The sequence below is a fragment of the Fusarium vanettenii genome, assembly GCF_000151355.1.
Source record: "Fusarium vanettenii 77-13-4 chromosome 6 genomic scaffold NECHAsca_20_chr6_4_0, whole genome shotgun sequence".
NCBI lineage: Eukaryota > Fungi > Ascomycota > Sordariomycetes > Hypocreales > Nectriaceae > Fusarium > Fusarium vanettenii.
The window spans coordinates 311,755-330,107 of NW_003315865.1; the positions used below are offsets into that span (position 1 = coordinate 311,755).

Consider the following 18,353-nt stretch of genomic DNA (forward strand, 5'->3'; position numbering starts at 1 on the left):
CACCCAGAGAACCTGGGAATCCAGGTACCCAGCCTGCGGAGGTACTTGGTGACTTTGGCCGCCCCGTGTAGATGATGGGTGAGAGAGCGCGCTCCTGGGCGGAGTGGGGTAGGTGTTCTCCTCTTCGGCAGTCTCCAGAGCTGGGGCTACGTAGGCTGGTTTGCCCGCCGGCTGGCAGCAAACAGACAGCCCTCCCGTCCTCGCTTGTCTTTGTTTTCTACAAAGCTGTGCATACTCTAGACTCTGGATAAGCCCAGTGCTTGCATGACCATGGAGCTGTCAAAGAATATTCGCATGAAAGCTCTCAGCTTACATCGACAGATCCGTGTATCACCAGCCCTCAACACCATGGCTCGTCCTCCGTGGTTCGGGCTACGGGTTCCTCTCTCCAGGGCGGGAACGACCTAAAATGGATGGGCGACCCCGAACTCCGAGGTGGGTGTGGCGGTGCCCTCTTCTCCGCCCGGAGGCACAGAGTACGACGCGCAGGCGCCTGTTACGTCGTCCCTCGAGTCTGCGTCAATAATCTCACACGCTGTGGGAAATACCTGCGGTAGGAGATCTCTCGTCGCTGTGCTACCGCCGACACGAGGTTTTGTTTGCCCTCGCTGAAGGAGCTGTGAGCGTGCCAAGTCAGTGATATGGCCGCCGTGCCGTCCATACGGGCTTACCTTTCGCCCCTGTTAAATCGGGTCGGCGTAACCTCAGCTTAGCTCTCCCGGAGCCTCAAATATCCCACACGCACACGATATTCCAGCAGCCCTCGCCTACCCCCATTTCTGAATTTCGTGCCCTCGTGATTGTGCCATCTCTTTGCGTATTCTTCCTCCTGTGCAGCAGTGATCTTCACGGCAACCGGTCCGGCAGTGGATGAGATTCGTTGATCCCAGCCTGGTCCGGAGTTGTCGGGGCTCTCCGCGTCCCCCTCCCAGAAACACCTCCTCTTTTGCCAACCTCTTTGCTCTCCATCAGGGAGAGCCCGCGCGCCCGATCGGGCCGTCCGCGAAGAGCTTGCTGCGCGTCCAATCGTATCTAACCAGGTCGTCACCTCCTTTAAAGCACAGATCGCGAGAATGAGCCAAGACATAGGTCAGAGCTTGGACGCGAGCGATATAAATCACCTCACCTCCCGGTGGCCAACGTCCACCCACTCCTGTTACCCAGTGTCCGGATAGAGTGACTGCCGCCCCAAGGCAGGGCAAGGCAAGGCAATGCACAGCACAGCACCATTCTCTAAACCACGTCCACAAGCATGTCATGGCAAGGCATGTGGCCGGACATGGTCCAGGTCTGTTCGGGCCTGCATCCAACACCTCCGCCCGGCGCCATCTCTGACACGCGCAACACGCCAATTGTCCACCGCGAAATACGGTTCGTCCAGGAGATGCTCATATCATGGCTCATACGCCCACCCTCTCACATTGCAATTCGGTGCGCACCCTCCGTGCCGGCCGACGCGCTCGATGCCACTCGCAGGCGCCTCCTGGTAAGTGGTGCTGAGAGAGGCGCTTCTCCGGCACCTGCAGAGGAATTACGGTGGGGCCGTCCCGAGTGAAGCACAGTGTGTATTTTACCACCGACGCACCGTACCGTCCGTTCCAGTCTCCGGCGCCGACTGGATTGAATGGATTGTACCAGTCTTCCACAGTAACAATCACCAGAAGTGGCTCAGACTTCTGCTATGGTATCCAATAAACGCAGCAAAGCACCCTCTATCTTCAGCCAATGCATCTCAAGCTTAAGTTACAAGGTTCAATAGCCCTACCCACCGCCGACCGCCGTGTTCCGTGAGCACCGTTTAAAGACGGTGTCCTTGACCAAAGGCTCCGGCAGATGAAGCCCCCAAAACGGTACCCACCTCCGTCTGGGCTACGGAGACGGCCGGTGATGCTGACAAGGGGCGGGGAAGATACCCAGGCATCCGTAGAGCTAGTTGCCGTGGCCGCTTTTACGTTCCACCACAGTCCCGTGTTTGTGCACGTGACTTTTGCTACTTGGCAGCATGTAGAGTATCACGAACTGATCTCCAGGTCCAGACAGTCGCATCATGGAATCAGCAACTCCAAGACACGCAAGTCCCAGGCCGATTCAGTCACATATGCGGCAAAGCCTCTTCGGTCTTCAAACCTCCAGATTTGTATCAACCAGATTCCCATCAATTCGTTAGGTTTACATTGTATCATCAAGTGATGTACCTCTTTTTTTCTTTCTCTATGGCATCGCTTCAAAAGGACCCGTCTATGCCTTGTTCTCGCGCACTGGGAGAGCCTTCTCCTTCTTTCCGTCCTTCTTCTCCGTCTTCTCGCTATCCTTGGGAGCCTCCTTGACGAACGGCAGGAATTCGGGCTCTCCTGGAATGTACTTCCGGAGCACCTCGGGAACAACCAATCCCTCCTCGGTCTGGTAGTTCTCGAGAATGCAGCACATTGTTCGCTCAGTCGCGCACAGGGTCTATCGTCCAAGTCAGCAAGACGTCCTCACTCCACGTATTATCAACCCGATTTACTTACCGCGTTCAGAGCATGCACGTACTCCTTCTTTCCACCGCCAACAATCTGCTTGCCCTTCTTGGATCCGTGGCGGATCTCGAGCTCACGGGTCTGGTAGTCTGTGCAGTTGGAGCAAGAAACCAGCTCCTTGTACTCGGACTGGAAGGGGAACCAGGCCTCCAGATCATACTTCTTGGCAGCGGCGTTGTTGAGCGCGCCGGTGACAATGCCCACCACCTGGTAGGGAAGACCAAGAGACTTGTAGAACTCCTCAGAGTTGGCCATCATCTGGTCAAAGTGGTCCCAGCTGTCATCAGGGCCACAGAGCACAAACTGCTCAACCTTCTCAAACTGGTGCACACGGAACACACCCCAAGCATCACGTCCGTGGCTGCCAGCCTCCTTTCGGAAGCAAGTGCTGTAGCCGCAGTATTTGATCGGGAGCTCAGTGGGCTGGATCCACTCGTCGGCGTGGAGGGCAGACAGGGGCTGCTCGCTGGTGGCGATCAGGTATCGATCCGAATCAGAGGGTGTAGGGCCCTCAGAGACACGGTAGAGCTCCTCGTCGAACTGGGAGAGCTGGGCGGTCTTGGCCATCTGTGCACGATCGAGCATGAAAGGGGGCTGGTTGGGGGTGAAGCCTGCATCATGATCAGCACGATCCTCGGTATATGCTCAGTGAGCTACCTACCCTTGTTGAAGAGGAAAGTTGTGGCGTAGTTGATCAGAGCCAAGTTCCTATTCGCGTCAGAATGTCGCCGCTTTCGCCTGCGCTGGGCTAACTCACAAGAACATGCCATAACCAGTCAAGCAGTAGCCTCGGTGGCCGACCAGCTTAACACCTCGAACAGGGTCATATCCTCCAATTCGCCAGAGCACCTCGTGGTGGGAAAGAGCAGCCTTCTTGGACTCCTCGAAGCCCTCAGGCTTCCAAGTTCGCTCGATGGTGTTGTTGTCCTCGTTGTCGCTGACGTGCACCGAATCGTGGACGTAGTTTCCGACCATCTTGGCCTTGACCTTGAGCTCAGCGTTCTTGGCCAGAGCAAGCTCCTCCTGGATCTTCTTCTTCTGTGTCAACTCTTCCTTCTGCTGGAGCAGCTCGGTCGCGTCCTCCTTGGCCCTCTTCTTGAGACCAATCTCCTTCTGAACACCGTTTATTTGGGTACCGATCTGCGTGACGCCGTATTGGGCTATAGGCAGAGATTAACAAACCCATCGGAGGAAAACAACAACTTCTTCTGGTGACTCACTTTTTCGAGCATCTTGCCAAAGGGCAATAACCTCGTCGACGAGCTCGACAGGAGCATGTCGGCGACGCTGGCTCTCCCGAATCTTCTCGGGGTTTCCGCCGCGCTCCTCGATGAAATCCTCAATGTCCAACATCTTGGTGGTTTGTAGTGGTACGATTCGCGCTCTCGACTTAGTTGGGTCGGCTGTGGATTTTTTGTCGCTGGCGATAACCCAAGGAGGGGGAGGGGTAGTTTGACTGGGTCACATGACTACATGGAGGGGTCCTGCTCATTAAATCTTAGGAGACTACATCACGTGAGAGTGTTGCCAGCAAGCAAATTCGAGGGCTCGTCTCACAAGCGCGACTCATCATGCCCCGAACATGACTCTTTCGGTATCGAGTATCGAGTCATTGGTCGAAGGCAACTCGAAATCTTTGGCAACCATTTCCAATCAGGTCCAGCCACCCATTGTAACAGTCATCTTCCTAACTGGACCAAATGGATTGACTCTCGCCGTTGCGGATACCGTTTTCGGAGCCGTTAAAAGCGGCGCCCCTCCGGGAGTTCCTTCGTTCGATTACGTGACATGAAGAATAATCTGAAGAGAGCTCACACGTCGGGATGAGAGCTCAGCCGGAGCACGGCCCAAGCTTCACTCTGTGCTTCAGCCCGATCTTCATTGGCCTCCGGCCTCAGCGGCTTTGCACCTCCGTCTGTTCCCGACTTCATTCTCGCACTGAGCATGGGCTCGAGGTGATGCATTTTCCCATGTGCAGCGGGTTTGGCGGTGGAAATGAAGGCGCAACGCCCAGCTTGAAGGGGGCACGGCCGTTGCGTCCGGGGGAACGTTACACAAAGCTCCGGGGCTGGCCACACAGCAGCCAAGAGCTGCTCGAGTCCAAGGGGCTAGGGGGGTGAACTGATCCAAAGTCAGGCTGGGGTTCAGGCAGCGCTGAATGACCAGAACCAACCGAGTCGACATTCTAACGCCTCCTGGAACGGACGTCGCCCGCGCGACATTAACAGCAGTGGGCCCACACCGGTACCGTCCAAGTTGACTGTCCGGTCTTGCCAGGAGATGGGATCAGGATGACCAGACTCGCGACTCTTGTAGGGCGCGACATTAGTTCATCCCGACCTTTGTTTGACCAGCCTTGACATTCTGGCCCTTCTTCTCGGTCCACGAAAAGACGCACAAAGCATCCGCGTTGACCCCCAAACATTACTTAGCGGGACCCGGGCATTTTCAGCGACCGGGGCCGGCTCTCAAGGACAATCTACCAGAGTGGAGCTTCATCCCGGCGGATGCGGCCTCGGATCTTATCAATTTGCCGTCTTTCGTTGACTGTCCCAGACGAGGACCGATCACGGGTCATTCTACCGTTACCAGGGGCCGTATTTGACGGAAATCCCGGGAACCTTTCCCTGAATGCACCGTTCTGCCGCATCATCACCAGCCGAGGTGTAAAGCATCACGCGTCAAACAAGGTAATTCGCTCGCCAAGAGCAGATCTATTGCCGGAAATGCGATGCCACTGTCCCATATTCCCGAGGATATCTTCAAATCCGCCCGAAGCGCGTGTAATCCACGAGCGTGAAAGCCAAGGACATCGCCGAGCAGGCCCGAGTTAATCCCAGACGCGGCTCGGCCGAGTCATATCCAAGGATACTGACAGAGTCAAACAATTGTGACCCTCTTGAGATAATTCCCACCGTAACATCATTACAGAGCAAGGAGTGATTCAAAAGAGATACCGCCTTCGCGGCGCGTCCAACGCAGGAGACACACCAGAGCACAAGCTGACGCTGCTGTTGTCCGCTCAGCCATGAACTCAATCACTACATTTCGTAGCTTGCAGTAATTCAAGCACTACGGGATGGGAGGGATGAACCGGAGGATCATTCTGCTGAAGCCTGTTTTGACGAGGTTTTCCGGGTGCTTGGCTATGCCCATAGGTCACAACCGAGTCGGTTAACTATACAGATAGAGAATGTAGTTTGTGAATGTAACCTTCCTTGCCGCCGTCGCTTAACTATCACTCTTGATGCCAAGCCGGTATCCTGGATAGCCAGCTCTGCCCTCAGGGGTTAGCCATATCCAGGCATCAGCTCGTCTGTCGCTTACATCTTGGCATTCACATGTGGCATCCGCATTCTGGAGGCTGATTCGTCAATCTGGGACTATTGAAGCACGGTGCCATGATCTGATACTGATAAACGGTTTCTCACTCCTATGCTAAACCTGGCGTTGATGGGCCAGAGCGGGCATTATTCCTGCAGGCAGAACTGACAATCACTCATCCCCTCTGCCACTTCCCATCAATGGACTCTACGCTCCGATATGATATAACGCAGCGCAGAGACATCATAAAAACACATAATCATGCTTTATTATTAACTCCCACACACTCTTGTGTTCGAAATCACATGAATTCCAACACAACGTGATTTCGAGTGTCGAGTATAGGGTAGCAGAAACGGCCGATCACGTAAGCTTTAGTGTGACAGTCAACCTCATGGCTGTAAAGTCCGTCTAACCAATATCTCAACCTCACATTTCCCGGGCTCGCAACCAAATAATTGACTTTGGTTTTCTATGAGTATTGAATGTAGTGGAGTGTTAATCATGAAAAAAAAGTTGATTGGCTGTAGGGCATTCATAGCTGGCGAGACTTGCCCTGGTTTAACACAGGGGGGAAAGGCCATTATGTACTCATTGCATCGCGACTTGAACCTCTCAGTGCCATAAAAAAAGATGACTGCAACGCTTGAAGACCGTAAGTTCTGTCTGGTAGTGCCGATGGTAAGGTTGAAGTAGCTTGATTGACCCTAAGCGTGGCATGAACAGCGAGCTAGGACGATGGCATTCCAAAAGCTTTTGTGCAACCTCAGAATTGCAAGTACCACTATAACTGACATTCGGCTATTCGAAAGAGCTTCCCAAGAATATGGAGACTTGTAAAGAGGCCTCCTCCAGACCCTGCTCGCAAGATGCGACTTACCTCGGGCACTGGACTGCTACACTGGGATAAAGGGGCAACAGTTCGGGAACTCTGACTCCCACCATTCGAGATCTCGCTGGTGAGGAGACACAGGTAATTATATGGGCCACGATACTCATCTGCGTGGAATAGAACAGTTATTCCGGGGGCGCTATGCACCGGGGAGCTTGGCCCTTGGCGTTGGGTTTGTCTCCTGGGCAGATGACGTGATGAGACCTGGACGATTCAAGGCGGTGCTTGGACTCCCTCGTCCTCCGTGAGACGCAAGCCGACGAAACGGCGGAACGAGCTTGGGCCGTAGTGTATGAACGCCTAAGAAAACGTCGACTGCTCAACTCGAGTGAAAGCATCATGAACCGTCCGCAAAGCTGGTCGTTCTCTGTCATTGTCCCGCGACAAGGCCATAGCTACCACTGACTGAGAGATGTGCTCGGAGGGCTTTGGTTGGCCTGATGATTCTTATTCGTAATAGAGGGAGCTCCTCTCGCGTGCTCGGCATTATAGAGGGGTTCGATCTGATCGTTCGTTCGTCAGGGGAAATCGTCGGGGTCTTCGGGATTGTTGGGAAGGAAAACCTAGCATGCCTGATTAGCTATGTGTAGAGTCGATCCGAGGGCAGGAATATTCCATAGGATCCATGTTTCTAGCTGGGAGATCCGGTCCTTCGGCCCAAGTATCTCCTAGTACTCCAGGTTGACCATCGAGCTTTATTGGGTCAACTATGGGACTTCTTTCGAGTATATGAAGACATGGGGAGCTGAAATGGGTTAGTGGAACCAGTTTCATAAAGTGTAGGAGTAGGGAGAGAACACACCAAGGAGCTGAGCTGTCACATAATGGAATAGGAAGAAAATACACTTTCTTGAACGATTCATCTGCGAATTCTCGCAGCCTTGTCCAATAAAGTGAGGTCGGGAGGTGATTGGCTATCGCTATGCTGTATGCAGCGTCGAGAGGAGAGCGAAGAGTATGGCACACCTGTTAGACTACCTATGTATGGGAACGCAAGAATGGTGTTAGCTTGGATTCATTCTACCCAGGGGATAGCTACCCCGGGCCAGCCCCAAAGGAGAAGTAGAGGACACTGTCCTCCGTGTTGCAGCAACTCACAGTAAGTTTGGAATCACCGATCGTCCAATCTGCGACAGTTCTAGCAGCATGCGAGAAGCTTTCGGCTTCGCTTGTCGCTGGAAGGGGAAGCTTTTGTTAGAGAGAGCAGCCCCGTCGCAACAACGTCCTCCCCTATTGCCTGTCAAGATTTGACTAACATGACCGACGTATTTATTGATCCTTTCAAAGGCGATGGGGAGCTGGGAGATTGGAAAAGGGTTCGTAGTGTGCCTCGAGAGACTCTTCTGGGGATTAGCCCCCTATGCGAATCGTCGGTCAGTCCTTGAAGAGGGCATATGGTCGGATTTCTTTCTTCCATCCGGTGGGATATTACGCTTGGATCGCGGCTGAGTTTTCAATAGGTATCTTCAATCGTGTGTGGGAGAGGAAGTAGGGGATCCTGTGATGACCGTTGTCAGCCACAAGACCGTTAACAACGACGTTGGAAAGTCAGTGTTCTCCGAAGTAATTCCCTCTAATAAGGATAAGGTTCATGGACTGACGAGGTACGTGTGACAAGGGTGTCGAAAGAAGTCCAACATCTAGAATTGTCTCGATCTTCAAGGAGCTTCGGGCGAGTTGCTCCCAGACTCAGGGGGTCGTGTAGACTCTGCTTCAAGGTAGAGTACCGGTTTCACGGGGTATTTTGAACGAGCTGGACGATTGGGAAACCTGCAGTAGGAAGTGTCTGGTATGGTGTTGGCTGAGGACAAAGGCTTGAGCCAAGATCGGAGTGCCTGGACGTACCTGAACACAGTGCCTTGGTATCCATTGTATTCTATTTCTGAACAGATGTATTCAAGTTGTACACCAAGGTTTTGTAGACGTCTGTGAGCTCCTGAGATCGTGTCAAGGGAATCGTAGAGTGCTAACCCCGTCGAATTCGTCACGCAGCTTCCCTCAGACAGCCCTAGGCCGTAGCTGTGGTAATCGTAGAGGTAAGACCCCTATTCCTGAAGTTAGAATTGACTGTACAGACGTGATCGAGCCTGTTAATCGCCTCGATGGGCGCTTCTCGAGCACTCGTCTTCGCGAAGAGTACCGAGGCAACGTCCAAAGCTGAGGGACGGTCCGCGAACATGGCCGTAGCTCCTCTACCACCTGTCGAGGCTTCTAGAAACGCACTTGCGCAACATCTGGGGTCAAGGGGAGGGTGGTAGACGGAGGTTGAACGCACCTGGGTGCATTCTCCTTGTCGGTCGCTTCAAGTCGAGGCGAGGAGGAGAGAAAGGGGGCCCTCCTGCATGTTAGCGACGAGAGGAAGGATGGCCTTGATCTGAATGCCTTGCGACTGTCGAGTCCGATGATGCGGTGGTAGTTCACGCTCTGGCTGGGAGGAGGAGAATTGAAATCGAGATCGATGGTCTTTCCTCTGGGAACGGCGAGTCGGGCGGCGAAGGATCTGGGAAGACTAAAAGTCAGTGTCTGAAGAAAGGGGAGAGGAAGAATAGGGCAGCAGCTGTGGGTGGTCCTCGAAGTGTCTCGAGGTGTTTGCTGTAGAAGAGGTGCCTCGTGACCTGGCGGAGGGGGAGTCTGTCGACGAGGTCTGGCAGCTGGCCACCAGCACACCAACCGCCAGAAGAATAGAATCGATGCACTCTTTTGCACGAAGGAGTATGCATGGAGGAATGGTGGTGCGGAATTAATGGCTGGCGACCTGGGGCTTACCTCTGTCCTGGTGATGTTCTGTTCTTTGACGTTCACGGGTCGATGTTCGCGGACGTTCGAACATGGCCAGCGACGAGGAGAAGAAGAATGAAGAGGAAGAGAGACGTGCAGTGGCCGAAGAAAAGGAAGATTGTTCTTAGGACGAGGCTAAAGGAGACGGAAGGGATATTCGAGAATGGGGCATCCGATATAATTCAAGCAGGAGGAGGACAGTAACGATGCAATGGACTACAATAGAAGCACGAGGCGAATAGATTCATTGAATAGAGGCACGCATGGGATGAGACGACCAACGCAAGCTTGCCTCGCAGCTGGCAGCGGCCGGCAACTCCAAGTCCGGGGACGAGTCCAGTCCCTCCAGGTATCCCTATTCACTATAGACGCCTTGAATAAACTGACGTAGCTAATATCTAGGTGTTGAGGTGCAGTACGGTAGCCCGTGACCCCACTACGGTAAACTGGAAGTGATTCACCGGGCGGCGCGGTGGTTGTCGTCGGTTGTTTTGGTAACCCGCGCCTCAACTTGGAGCGGCTGGTGTTTTTTCCTCCCAAACACATTTTCCTCCCACCTTCTCTCTCCCCCTCCCGCACAACCACACACAAATCTCTTCTTCCCTCTGCTCCTTTGACAGTCGATCTCTTCAAGCCCTTCTTCTTCTGTCATCATCGTATTCTCTATCGAGCATCTTCATCCTTGGTGCCCGCCCTCGATCGAGGTCGTGCGCTTCATCTTTCGTCATCATCACAACAATCGACTACCTCCTCCTCCTGCGACCTTCGACAAGCACGAGCATCTTCACTTCTCGCTATCGCTTCTAGTCAAGTAGATTCACCTCTCGTGATTCCGCCAAGGTTTAGTATCTTCTCCTCTTGTCATCTTCGAGACCAAACCCCCTTCGACTCTTGAGCGTCATCGCTTCTCGCGATCTCCCCAAGGTCGGGTGCTTTGTTTTCTTTTCCTGAGGCAACCATCAAGGTCAAGACTCTGCCTTTGCATCTGAAGCATCTTTTCCCCTCGACATCGTCAACATCAATCCCCTTCCCTTCCCGTGGCCGTCAAGGTCGATCATCTTCCCTTCTTCTGTCCTCCAAGATCAAGCACATTCACCGCTGGCGACCCTTTGAGAGATCGAGAATATTCATCTATCGCGATCTTCTCATCGGCATCGTCTTTGACCACAAGCACTGCTTGACGTTGGAGCATATCTACCAACCTTCATCTACCTCCATATCTCGTGGCCGCCCAAGGTCAAGCATCTCCCCTTCATCGCGACCATCTGTAAGATCAAGTGCCTACATCTATCGCCATCGTCTACAACTGAGCAAATCTGCCTGTCGCGACTATTCTCAAGACCACACCTCTTCACGATCATCGCGGTGATCACAACATCAAGCACGTTCCGACCGCCATCATTTCCGACTAAGCACTTTGAAAGTCGTGATCACCCTCAAGGACGCAAGTAACACTCCTGTCTCTCGACCACACGTCTCTTGGTAAGTTGCTTTGATCAAGCTTCCTTTGATGAACAGGTGCTAACAAGTCTCCTAGACAAGAACGACGTCAAAGCATCGCTTTGGATCATTTCCTCATCATGGAACCAATCAAAGAGGAGCCCGAAGATTTCGGAACCAACAGCATGATGTTGAACAACATCGAACAAGACCCCGACACAGTCGACGCTGGTGCCCTGGTCCTCAGAGATGTTGAAGATCAATCTCAAAGCGACACGATGACCTTGGGAGAAACTGTTGACCAATCCCCAACTGACGACATGTCTTTGGACGAACTCGAAGACTTCTCTGACGCCTTCAGCGGCGGTGCCCTCATCGACAGAGACTCTGACGACCACTCGGAAGCTAGCACCGTCATCTTGGCCAACCGCAACCAACAGCCTGACACTCAGGATGTGACCATGACTGGCGCTCTAGATCTCTACTCGAATATCAACCCCAGCCCTGACAATGACAACGACTCTGATGAGGAGAACCACCTTGCCCTCACCCCTGAGCCTGCCAGAACTCACCGCGGAACAGCATCTTCGCCTTTCACAGACGCTGATTCTGATGATCGAGACCAGAGTATGTCGCCAAAAACTACACAAAACTGCATGGCCTGCCAAGAAGGCAGCGGGTTCGAGTACTTTGGGTACTGCGGACGTTGTGCTTTCCAGGCCGGCCGCTGGAGGCTGTGCGACATGTGCGATAATGTGCTACCATCGGTCGGATGGAGAGGGATTTGTTTTAACTGTATCCCTCTCACGGAGTCCGAGAAGGATTACATTTGGCCGCCTGGCACTAAGAGCATCAAGGAGCAGCTGGGTTGGCCACGAATCCATATGTGTCTTCGTTGTGGAAATGACAAGACCTTTGAGAAAACGTGTGAGATCTGCTGGGGGCCTCAGCCCCAGGAAGACAACGGTCCTATTATCCACCAGTCGAACGGGACCATTGACCCGGGCTAGGAAGCCGGGTCTTCGGTCGATGCCCTCAACGGCAGCTCCTTCGACGATAGCGCAACTTCATCCTTCGGTTCCTATTTCGTTGGGAACGAAAGCCAACCTGGCCAGTATGGAGTCTTCCCTTACAACGTGGTCAACCCGAACGCGTTCCACCACGTGCCGTTCCCTCATCCAGGTATGATGCCCGCGGCTCCCTGGCCTCAGGTCCCCATGTCGCAGCCACTGTTCCCAATGCTTCCGGAACCACTCCTTCCTCACAACCCATATGTTGTGAACCCTCCACAGGCCCCTGCTGGGTATCCCTATGTGCCATTTGTGCCACCGATGCAACCCATGGCGTTCCCGACGTACTGCCCCCCGTACGCTCCATTCGGATACACGCCCTTCGGCTATCAACCTGTCTACCAGGCACCCATCAACCACTTTGGCGGGACTTACCCCCCTCTGGCAACTGAGCGCTGGAACCTAGATTTGCCCGACACCAACGCGCAGAGAACTGCAGCAGCTGAGTATCCTGTTCGAACTCAAACGCCCTACCCCCCTCGCTACCTGCCTCGCAACGGAAGCGGCTTTGAGTACACTGGGTTGGCATCAGAGACCCCCAACTGGAACCCTACCTCGATCGGCATGTTTGAAGAGCCAGGAACTATGAACAGGCCAGCAAGTGTGAACCGAGCCACTACAGGTAGCCCTCTTGAGCGTCGACGCACCACAGAGGAGCCTTTTGAGTCCGCTCACTCCTTCTCCTGGACAGAGCAGTAACTGCTCTGCGTCTGTCGACAGCTAGTCACTGAGACGCCAACCGGATGACCGACTTTCTGGACTCACCGACTTTCTGGACTCCAATCAGACCTTCACACCAACCGGAGGACAGACTTACTGGACTCCAACCCGATCTTCACCAACCTGTTTAAGAACAATGTCAGACACCAACCAAGAGACACCGATAGACTTGTTTGACAATTTCTTTCCTTTTTCCTTCAGATTTTGCCAGCGAACTACAGAACTGCATGAGCGAGACTACTGATCTCGGCCGACACTTGTTCTGAGGATCAAGTAACCCAACACCAGAGTCGCGATCAACACATTGTCGAGGAATTATCTGTCTGTCACCCTTCTTGGAACATCACCACGACACAGCGCCTGTCTCCGCGTACTGGCAAAGCATTACGAACCAAGACTTCTTTTCTATTTGACATCAACACTATCCGAAGCACAAACCGAGTGCACGAGTTCTGACTGAACTCTACTATCAAGGATCGACAACCGAACGAACGGACGAGACCCGGCTAGAGAGCCGTGAGCGAGCGAACAAGGTTCGGGTATTACAGGAGAGAACAAGGCCCTCATTAGAGATGGCAAGAGGAGAACGAGGTGTACCGGCAAGGATTCTGCCAAATCATGTATAAACTTTCTGTCAGAGACTATGTAGAACAACCAACATCACCCAATCCTGCGTTTCCATTCTGTGACGTAAAACATCCTGAACATTCCATCGTGATTTGACCCATTACCTATAGAAACTCGACAAAGAAACATTTTGCACGTGACTACGAACCACCTCTTCAACACTCCTGGGCAGCATCGCCGCTTGGCATCGATACGGCATACTCCAAGCCCAACTTGACGGCCTTGCCTGGGTTGAGGGAAACGTCCCACGTGATCTGGCCGCCCCCCTTGAGGGTAGCAGTGGCCTTGCCCCAGTTCTTGTCCTCCTGTGTCTCCCGTCCCGGAAGTCCAACCGCCTGGGGCGCCCCGCCGACTGTCAGACCGCGAGGGTTCGAGATATCGACCCTCAAGCGGTCATCCTCCGAGACGGGGACCTGGTCCAAGACAAGCACCTGGGCTGGCTTGGTAGCAGTCATGCGTGTGTTGTGCACTGTGACAGCGCGGACGTACACAGAGCTATCCTCCTTGCTGAACATACCACTCGTGCTCCTTCGAACATCAGGCTTGGGGTACATGACTCTGATGGCCGAGTCAACGCCCAAGCTGAGGCTGAAGATCTCACCTGAGTTGCATCGGGGAATCTTGGCCTGTCCCATGAAGCTACCGTCGAGCGTCAAGCTAGCAGGGCCCCTAAGGAGAGTGAGCTTGCTGTTGTTGCGAAGCTTGGCCCTGAGGTATGCAACAGGCTGGTACTTGGCTACGACGGTGTGGCTGAACAAGACGTGGGCAAAGTTGAGGCGAGCAACGCGCTGCTTGGAGACAGTGAACTTGGGCACCAAGGTCTTGAGGCCGGGCAAGTCGTAGGTGGTCGTGAAGCCAGTCTCCTCGACGAGCGAGTTCTGAAACTCGAGCGAAGGCTGTGCATCGGGCATCGTGACGTCGTCGCCATCGGCATTGAAATCCTCTGACATGGAGAAATCCTGGAGTACTTGCTGGCCTTGCTGCTGTTGCATCATCCCCTGCATCTGCATCTGCATCTGCATCTGCTGTTGCGGCATCTGTTGCGGCATCATCTGCGCAGCTCCCGTCATCTGCGGGTTCAGCATCTGTTGCCGCTGCGCCTGTTGCTGCTGCTGTTGCTGTTGCGCCTGTTGCTGTGCTTGAAGCATCTGTCGCTGCTGCATGATGTGTTGAGGCGCATGGGAACCCCATTGAGCTCCCGCAGGGCCGTCCTGTTCTTGTCTGGCCATCATCAGCCTCTTCTTGTTTTGCTGTTCCAGCAACATGAGCTGCATCTGGTAATCGCTCTCTGCTGGGGCTGTGTTGAGACCAAAAATTTCCTGTCTCGGCTTGGGCGCTGGCGGCGCAATCTTCTTGGACTGCCACTCGTTCTTCTGCTGGCGTTCCTGTCGGCTGTTGAAGATGTTGCCGGCCGAGCCCTTGCTCGCTAGCTTGATGTGCCAAGGGACGAGGATGGGGATCGAGTCATCCAGGGTCGAGGATGTTGCTTGAGACGTTGACAGGGTGATCTTGCAGTTCTCCCAAGTCTCGGACGTGGTGTTGTGGAGGCCGGCGTCAAAGCAGAGTGTGCCTGTGGCATTGACCGTCGAGAGCTGAAGATCGTAGCTGGGGGTCCAGAAGGCTGAGTTGGTGACATACGACAGAAGTAGGTCGCACATGGGGTTTTCTTCCACCGGCACGGTCCGGCTCTCCGAACGCTTGACGACATCAACCTCGCTGGAGAAAGAGCTGCGGCGAGAAGAGGATGGGGTGAAGGAAGGGTTGACCTCGAGCTGGATGTGGACGGTGTAGCAGTACTTGGGCCAGCAGCGAGCGCGCTCGTTGCGAATGCGCTCCTTTTCCTTGCGCTTCTCCTCGATCCGCTTCAGCTGCTTCGACTTTGCCTTCTGCTTTGCCTTTTGAACCTTGTTCTGGGCTTTGAATGTCTTGTAGTTTTGCTTGTCCTTGAGTTTGGAGAGGCGGCAACGTTCGCTTTCGGCCTTGTTCAGGGCCTTGATGATGGTGCGCTCTCGGAGAATACCAGCCATGCGATCTTCGTGGGCTCTTTCACGCTGCTGCTTGTACGTCTCAAGGACCTCACTGATGATGACCCCTTCCCTCTTGTCGAGTGATTTGGAGTAGCTGTCGAGGATCCTGAGGCGGTCGTCGGCATTGAGGATCTCCTCCTTTGCTTTGTCGAGATGGTCTCTGAGGTCTTGCTCTTGCTCTAGGGCTTGAGCTAGCCCCGGATACTCGTCTTCTTCCTTGATTTCATCAATGTCATCGTCACTAAGAGAGTCGTCCGAATCATCTTCGGGGTAGACATCGTCAAAAAGCTCGTGGTTAGGGACAAATTCGACACTGATGCCAGTGATGGTCGCAGAACCGCTGCCCTCAACCATGACCGAATTTTTGTCAATGGTTGGACTGAAGCCGAGAATGGAGATTTCATTGGTGCCGGGCTGGAGGATGGTGAGCGATTGCCATGGGTGTATCGGGTATGGGAAGAGCTTACCTTGAGAGGGACATCTTTGATCTCTCGCTTGATCTGGGCTTGGGTAGGGAAGAGGGTCACGGAGCGAGTACCGAGCTCGCGGACCTTGTACTGGACCTTGTGTGTGACTTCCATGATGGGTGGTTGGAGGGCAGCAATTGGGACGAGTTCAAGGTGGGGTGGGGTGGTATCTTAGACCGGCGACGGTAGTCTCGCGGCCGTGTAAGCGGCGAGGAGGAACAAAGGATGGATAGAACAGAATAGTAGGACAAGAGCACAATGGAAGAGGCGACGAGAGGAAGACGAGAGGGAATTGGGAAGATGATGAGGAGGGCTGAGGGACAAGAGAAAAGAGACCGAGGAGGAGGGGGAAGACCAGATACTTATACTCATGGGAGGGATCACAGTGGTAGGGACTTGAGAGGAAGAGAAATGTCACTTGTACCAGGATAAGGCAACAGGAGTGCCTCTAACATTAGAGACTCTGGCATTGGATAATGATTTGAAACTGTCAGCCTATTCCAACAAATCTCACCCAACGGACACAAGATTCAGAAGACGTGCAACGGCTGTAGGTAGTCATGTTGAATAGCAAGTTGAATTTGGCAATAAGATATGGATAGAATGTCTGGGGTAAGCGAAGCTCGAGGTAGGTCAAGGTAGATATGGAACGAGTGGTTCGCCATGGGGGAGCAGGCCACTTGAGATGAAGGATGAGAGAGAGCTGACTGAGAGAGCGAGAGGGAGAGGAACTGGGACTGGGACTGGGAGACTGGACGGAGGATACGAGTGGGGCCCCACTCTCTCCAGGCAGACTCGAGGACTTTCAAGCTGAGTCATCCAGGACCAAGCAGTACAAAGCTTCTCGACACCTTAAACTTTGGCCTGAGTTCTCAGGCGTTCACTCATGCATGTTGCCGTCTCTCTACCAGTTTCCTGCTGGTTTCCTTCAAGTTTGCGGACCACGACATCATGGAGCGAAATTATCGTGCACTGAAGTCCTGGTTTGGAAACTCCTCTACTTGTGTGGTGCCGTTTTAAGATTGGATGTGTGCTTTCGTGGCCAAAGTTGTTTAAGCGGCGGTTAGTGCTATCGAAACACCAAGAAACATACACACGATGGATGCTAACAACGATCTCAAGGAACATAGTCTGAGCGCGTTGCCATGCTCGAAAAGAGGCACCGTTAATTAACAGGAAAATACTGAGCAATTTATTCATCCATAACATCTGACTCATTGGGTGTTTACTATGGAGTTGTTGCTATCATTGGGCTTGCTTGCTCGCACTAACAGCCCATCTGCTACATCAAACTCCCACTATGGACAAACTGACCCTGTCATGATCTCCCAGCACTTCGCAGAACAGCTATATAAAGATGAGCCAGGGCATTGGACTCTTCTGTCATCAGCCCGGATTTTTCAATATACCAACATCACCATGCCGCGTCGTGGTCGTCAGGCCGAGCACACCAACCCCGGCCGCCAGGGTCGTAGACCCCAGGCTCTGGCAACCGACGATGCGGCACCGGGTGTCCCTTTTGTCATGGATGGTATTGCTGAACTTGATATCGATGGCCTCAATTTGGATGGGGGAGATATGTATGGATACCCACCACCAATTGCTCAAATGGCACCTTTTGTCATTGCAGCGAACCCCGTGCCAACTCCAGCTCCAGCTCCAGCTTCAGCTCCGAGACGCACCATGCTAGTCGTCGTCCTCTACGAGATACCACCACAGAATGGCCAGTTTGGAGCAGAAGGGCGAAGATTCCACCTGGACCGTGACACCTTGTTCACACTGTTACCGAGAACCAGGTTCGCCGTGAGACGAGGTGCTCTTGATCTCCGGAGCTTCTTCCTTCCAGAGGATATGGAACCCCACCCACCGTCTATAATCCATCGGGCACTGCATTTTCTCTTCAGCCACCTCGAAGAACACTCGCGAACGGGGACATTGGACATGTTTGGAACCGCCGAGCAGCAGATCGAGCATGGCTCAGTCCGGACCAGTGTGGTGAAGCGATGGGCGGCCATGGTACACGCCTTGTGCGTTGTCCTAAACAACGACAATGGGCTAGGATGCTCAGAAAGCCTGCTAGGGCACATACTCAACTTTTTTGAGCTTCTCATCCAGGACATTCACAACCTCATTGGCTGGGACGAGACGACAATTCTCTTTGAGGCATTCGCTGGTGTTTTTCGCACGGAGCGACGGGACCTGACCAGTCAGCTCAATAGGATCTGGGACAGATTCGACCCCGAGGTTCAGGAGCAACTGCTACGCGACATGAGACGAGCTCTACCGGCTGAAGGCATCGACGGGATGGCGCACCGCATGTATCGAGCCCTGGGATACTGAGGGCAAGAAATCAATTCTCCATCATCTGATCTGTCGCTTTGGGACATAATTGTGGCCCTCGGTAGCTGGGATCATGCCACGCTATTGCATATTCCATTCCCCAGCCTCATGAATTCTTTTTTTGCCCTTTGCCGCCCACCCCCTCAGCT

The 18,353-nt window shown here is 53.5% G+C and overlaps 4 protein-coding genes across 4 annotated transcripts; 2 read left to right on the plus strand and 2 right to left on the minus strand.

Annotated features, from left to right (window-relative positions):
* Window positions 1-2,165: 2,165 nt before the first annotated feature.
* Window positions 2,166-3,872, minus strand: NECHADRAFT_100835 (uncharacterized protein; the record flags this gene model as incomplete). The annotated part of the gene is made up of 5 exons (XM_003045035.1): window positions 2,166-2,451; window positions 2,511-3,130; window positions 3,181-3,227; window positions 3,277-3,679; window positions 3,740-3,872. 5 exons carry the CDS (start codon window positions 3,870-3,872, stop codon window positions 2,239-2,241), a joined length of 1,416 nt encoding a protein of 471 aa, XP_003045081.1. The 3' UTR covers window positions 2,166-2,238.
* A 7,221-nt stretch (window positions 3,873-11,093) lies between these two features.
* On the plus strand, window positions 11,094-12,722 carry NECHADRAFT_81480 (uncharacterized protein; the record flags this gene model as incomplete). Its single annotated transcript, XM_003044625.1, has 2 exons — window positions 11,094-11,580; window positions 11,968-12,722. The coding sequence occupies 2 exons, from the start codon at window positions 11,094-11,096 to the stop codon at window positions 12,720-12,722; spliced, it is 1,242 nt and encodes a 413-aa protein (XP_003044671.1).
* Window positions 12,723-13,338: 616 nt separating this feature from the next.
* NECHADRAFT_61813 (uncharacterized protein) lies at window positions 13,339-16,167 on the minus strand. Its single transcript, XM_003045036.1, has 2 exons — window positions 15,865-16,167; window positions 13,339-15,811 (listed from the first exon to the last, which is right to left on the minus strand). Exons 1-2 carry the CDS (start codon window positions 15,976-15,978, stop codon window positions 13,526-13,528), a joined length of 2,400 nt encoding a protein of 799 aa, XP_003045082.1. The 5' UTR covers window positions 15,979-16,167; the 3' UTR covers window positions 13,339-13,525.
* A 1,305-nt stretch (window positions 16,168-17,472) lies between these two features.
* Window positions 17,473-18,204, plus strand: NECHADRAFT_44233 (uncharacterized protein; the record flags this gene model as incomplete). Its single annotated transcript, XM_003044626.1, has 1 exon — window positions 17,473-18,204. One exon carries the CDS (start codon window positions 17,473-17,475, stop codon window positions 18,202-18,204), a length of 732 nt encoding a protein of 243 aa, XP_003044672.1.
* Between the last annotated feature and the right edge of the window lie 149 nt (window positions 18,205-18,353).

Coding starts and splice junctions, on each gene's coding strand:
- NECHADRAFT_61813 (XM_003045036.1), bottom strand. CDS start 15,978: ATGGAAGTCACACACAAGGTCCAGTACAAGGTCCGCGAGCTCGGTACT. Junction 15,812..15,864: donor TCAAAGATGTCCCTCTCAAG/GTAAGCTCTTCC, acceptor ACCATCCTCCAG/CCCGGCACCAATGAAATCTC.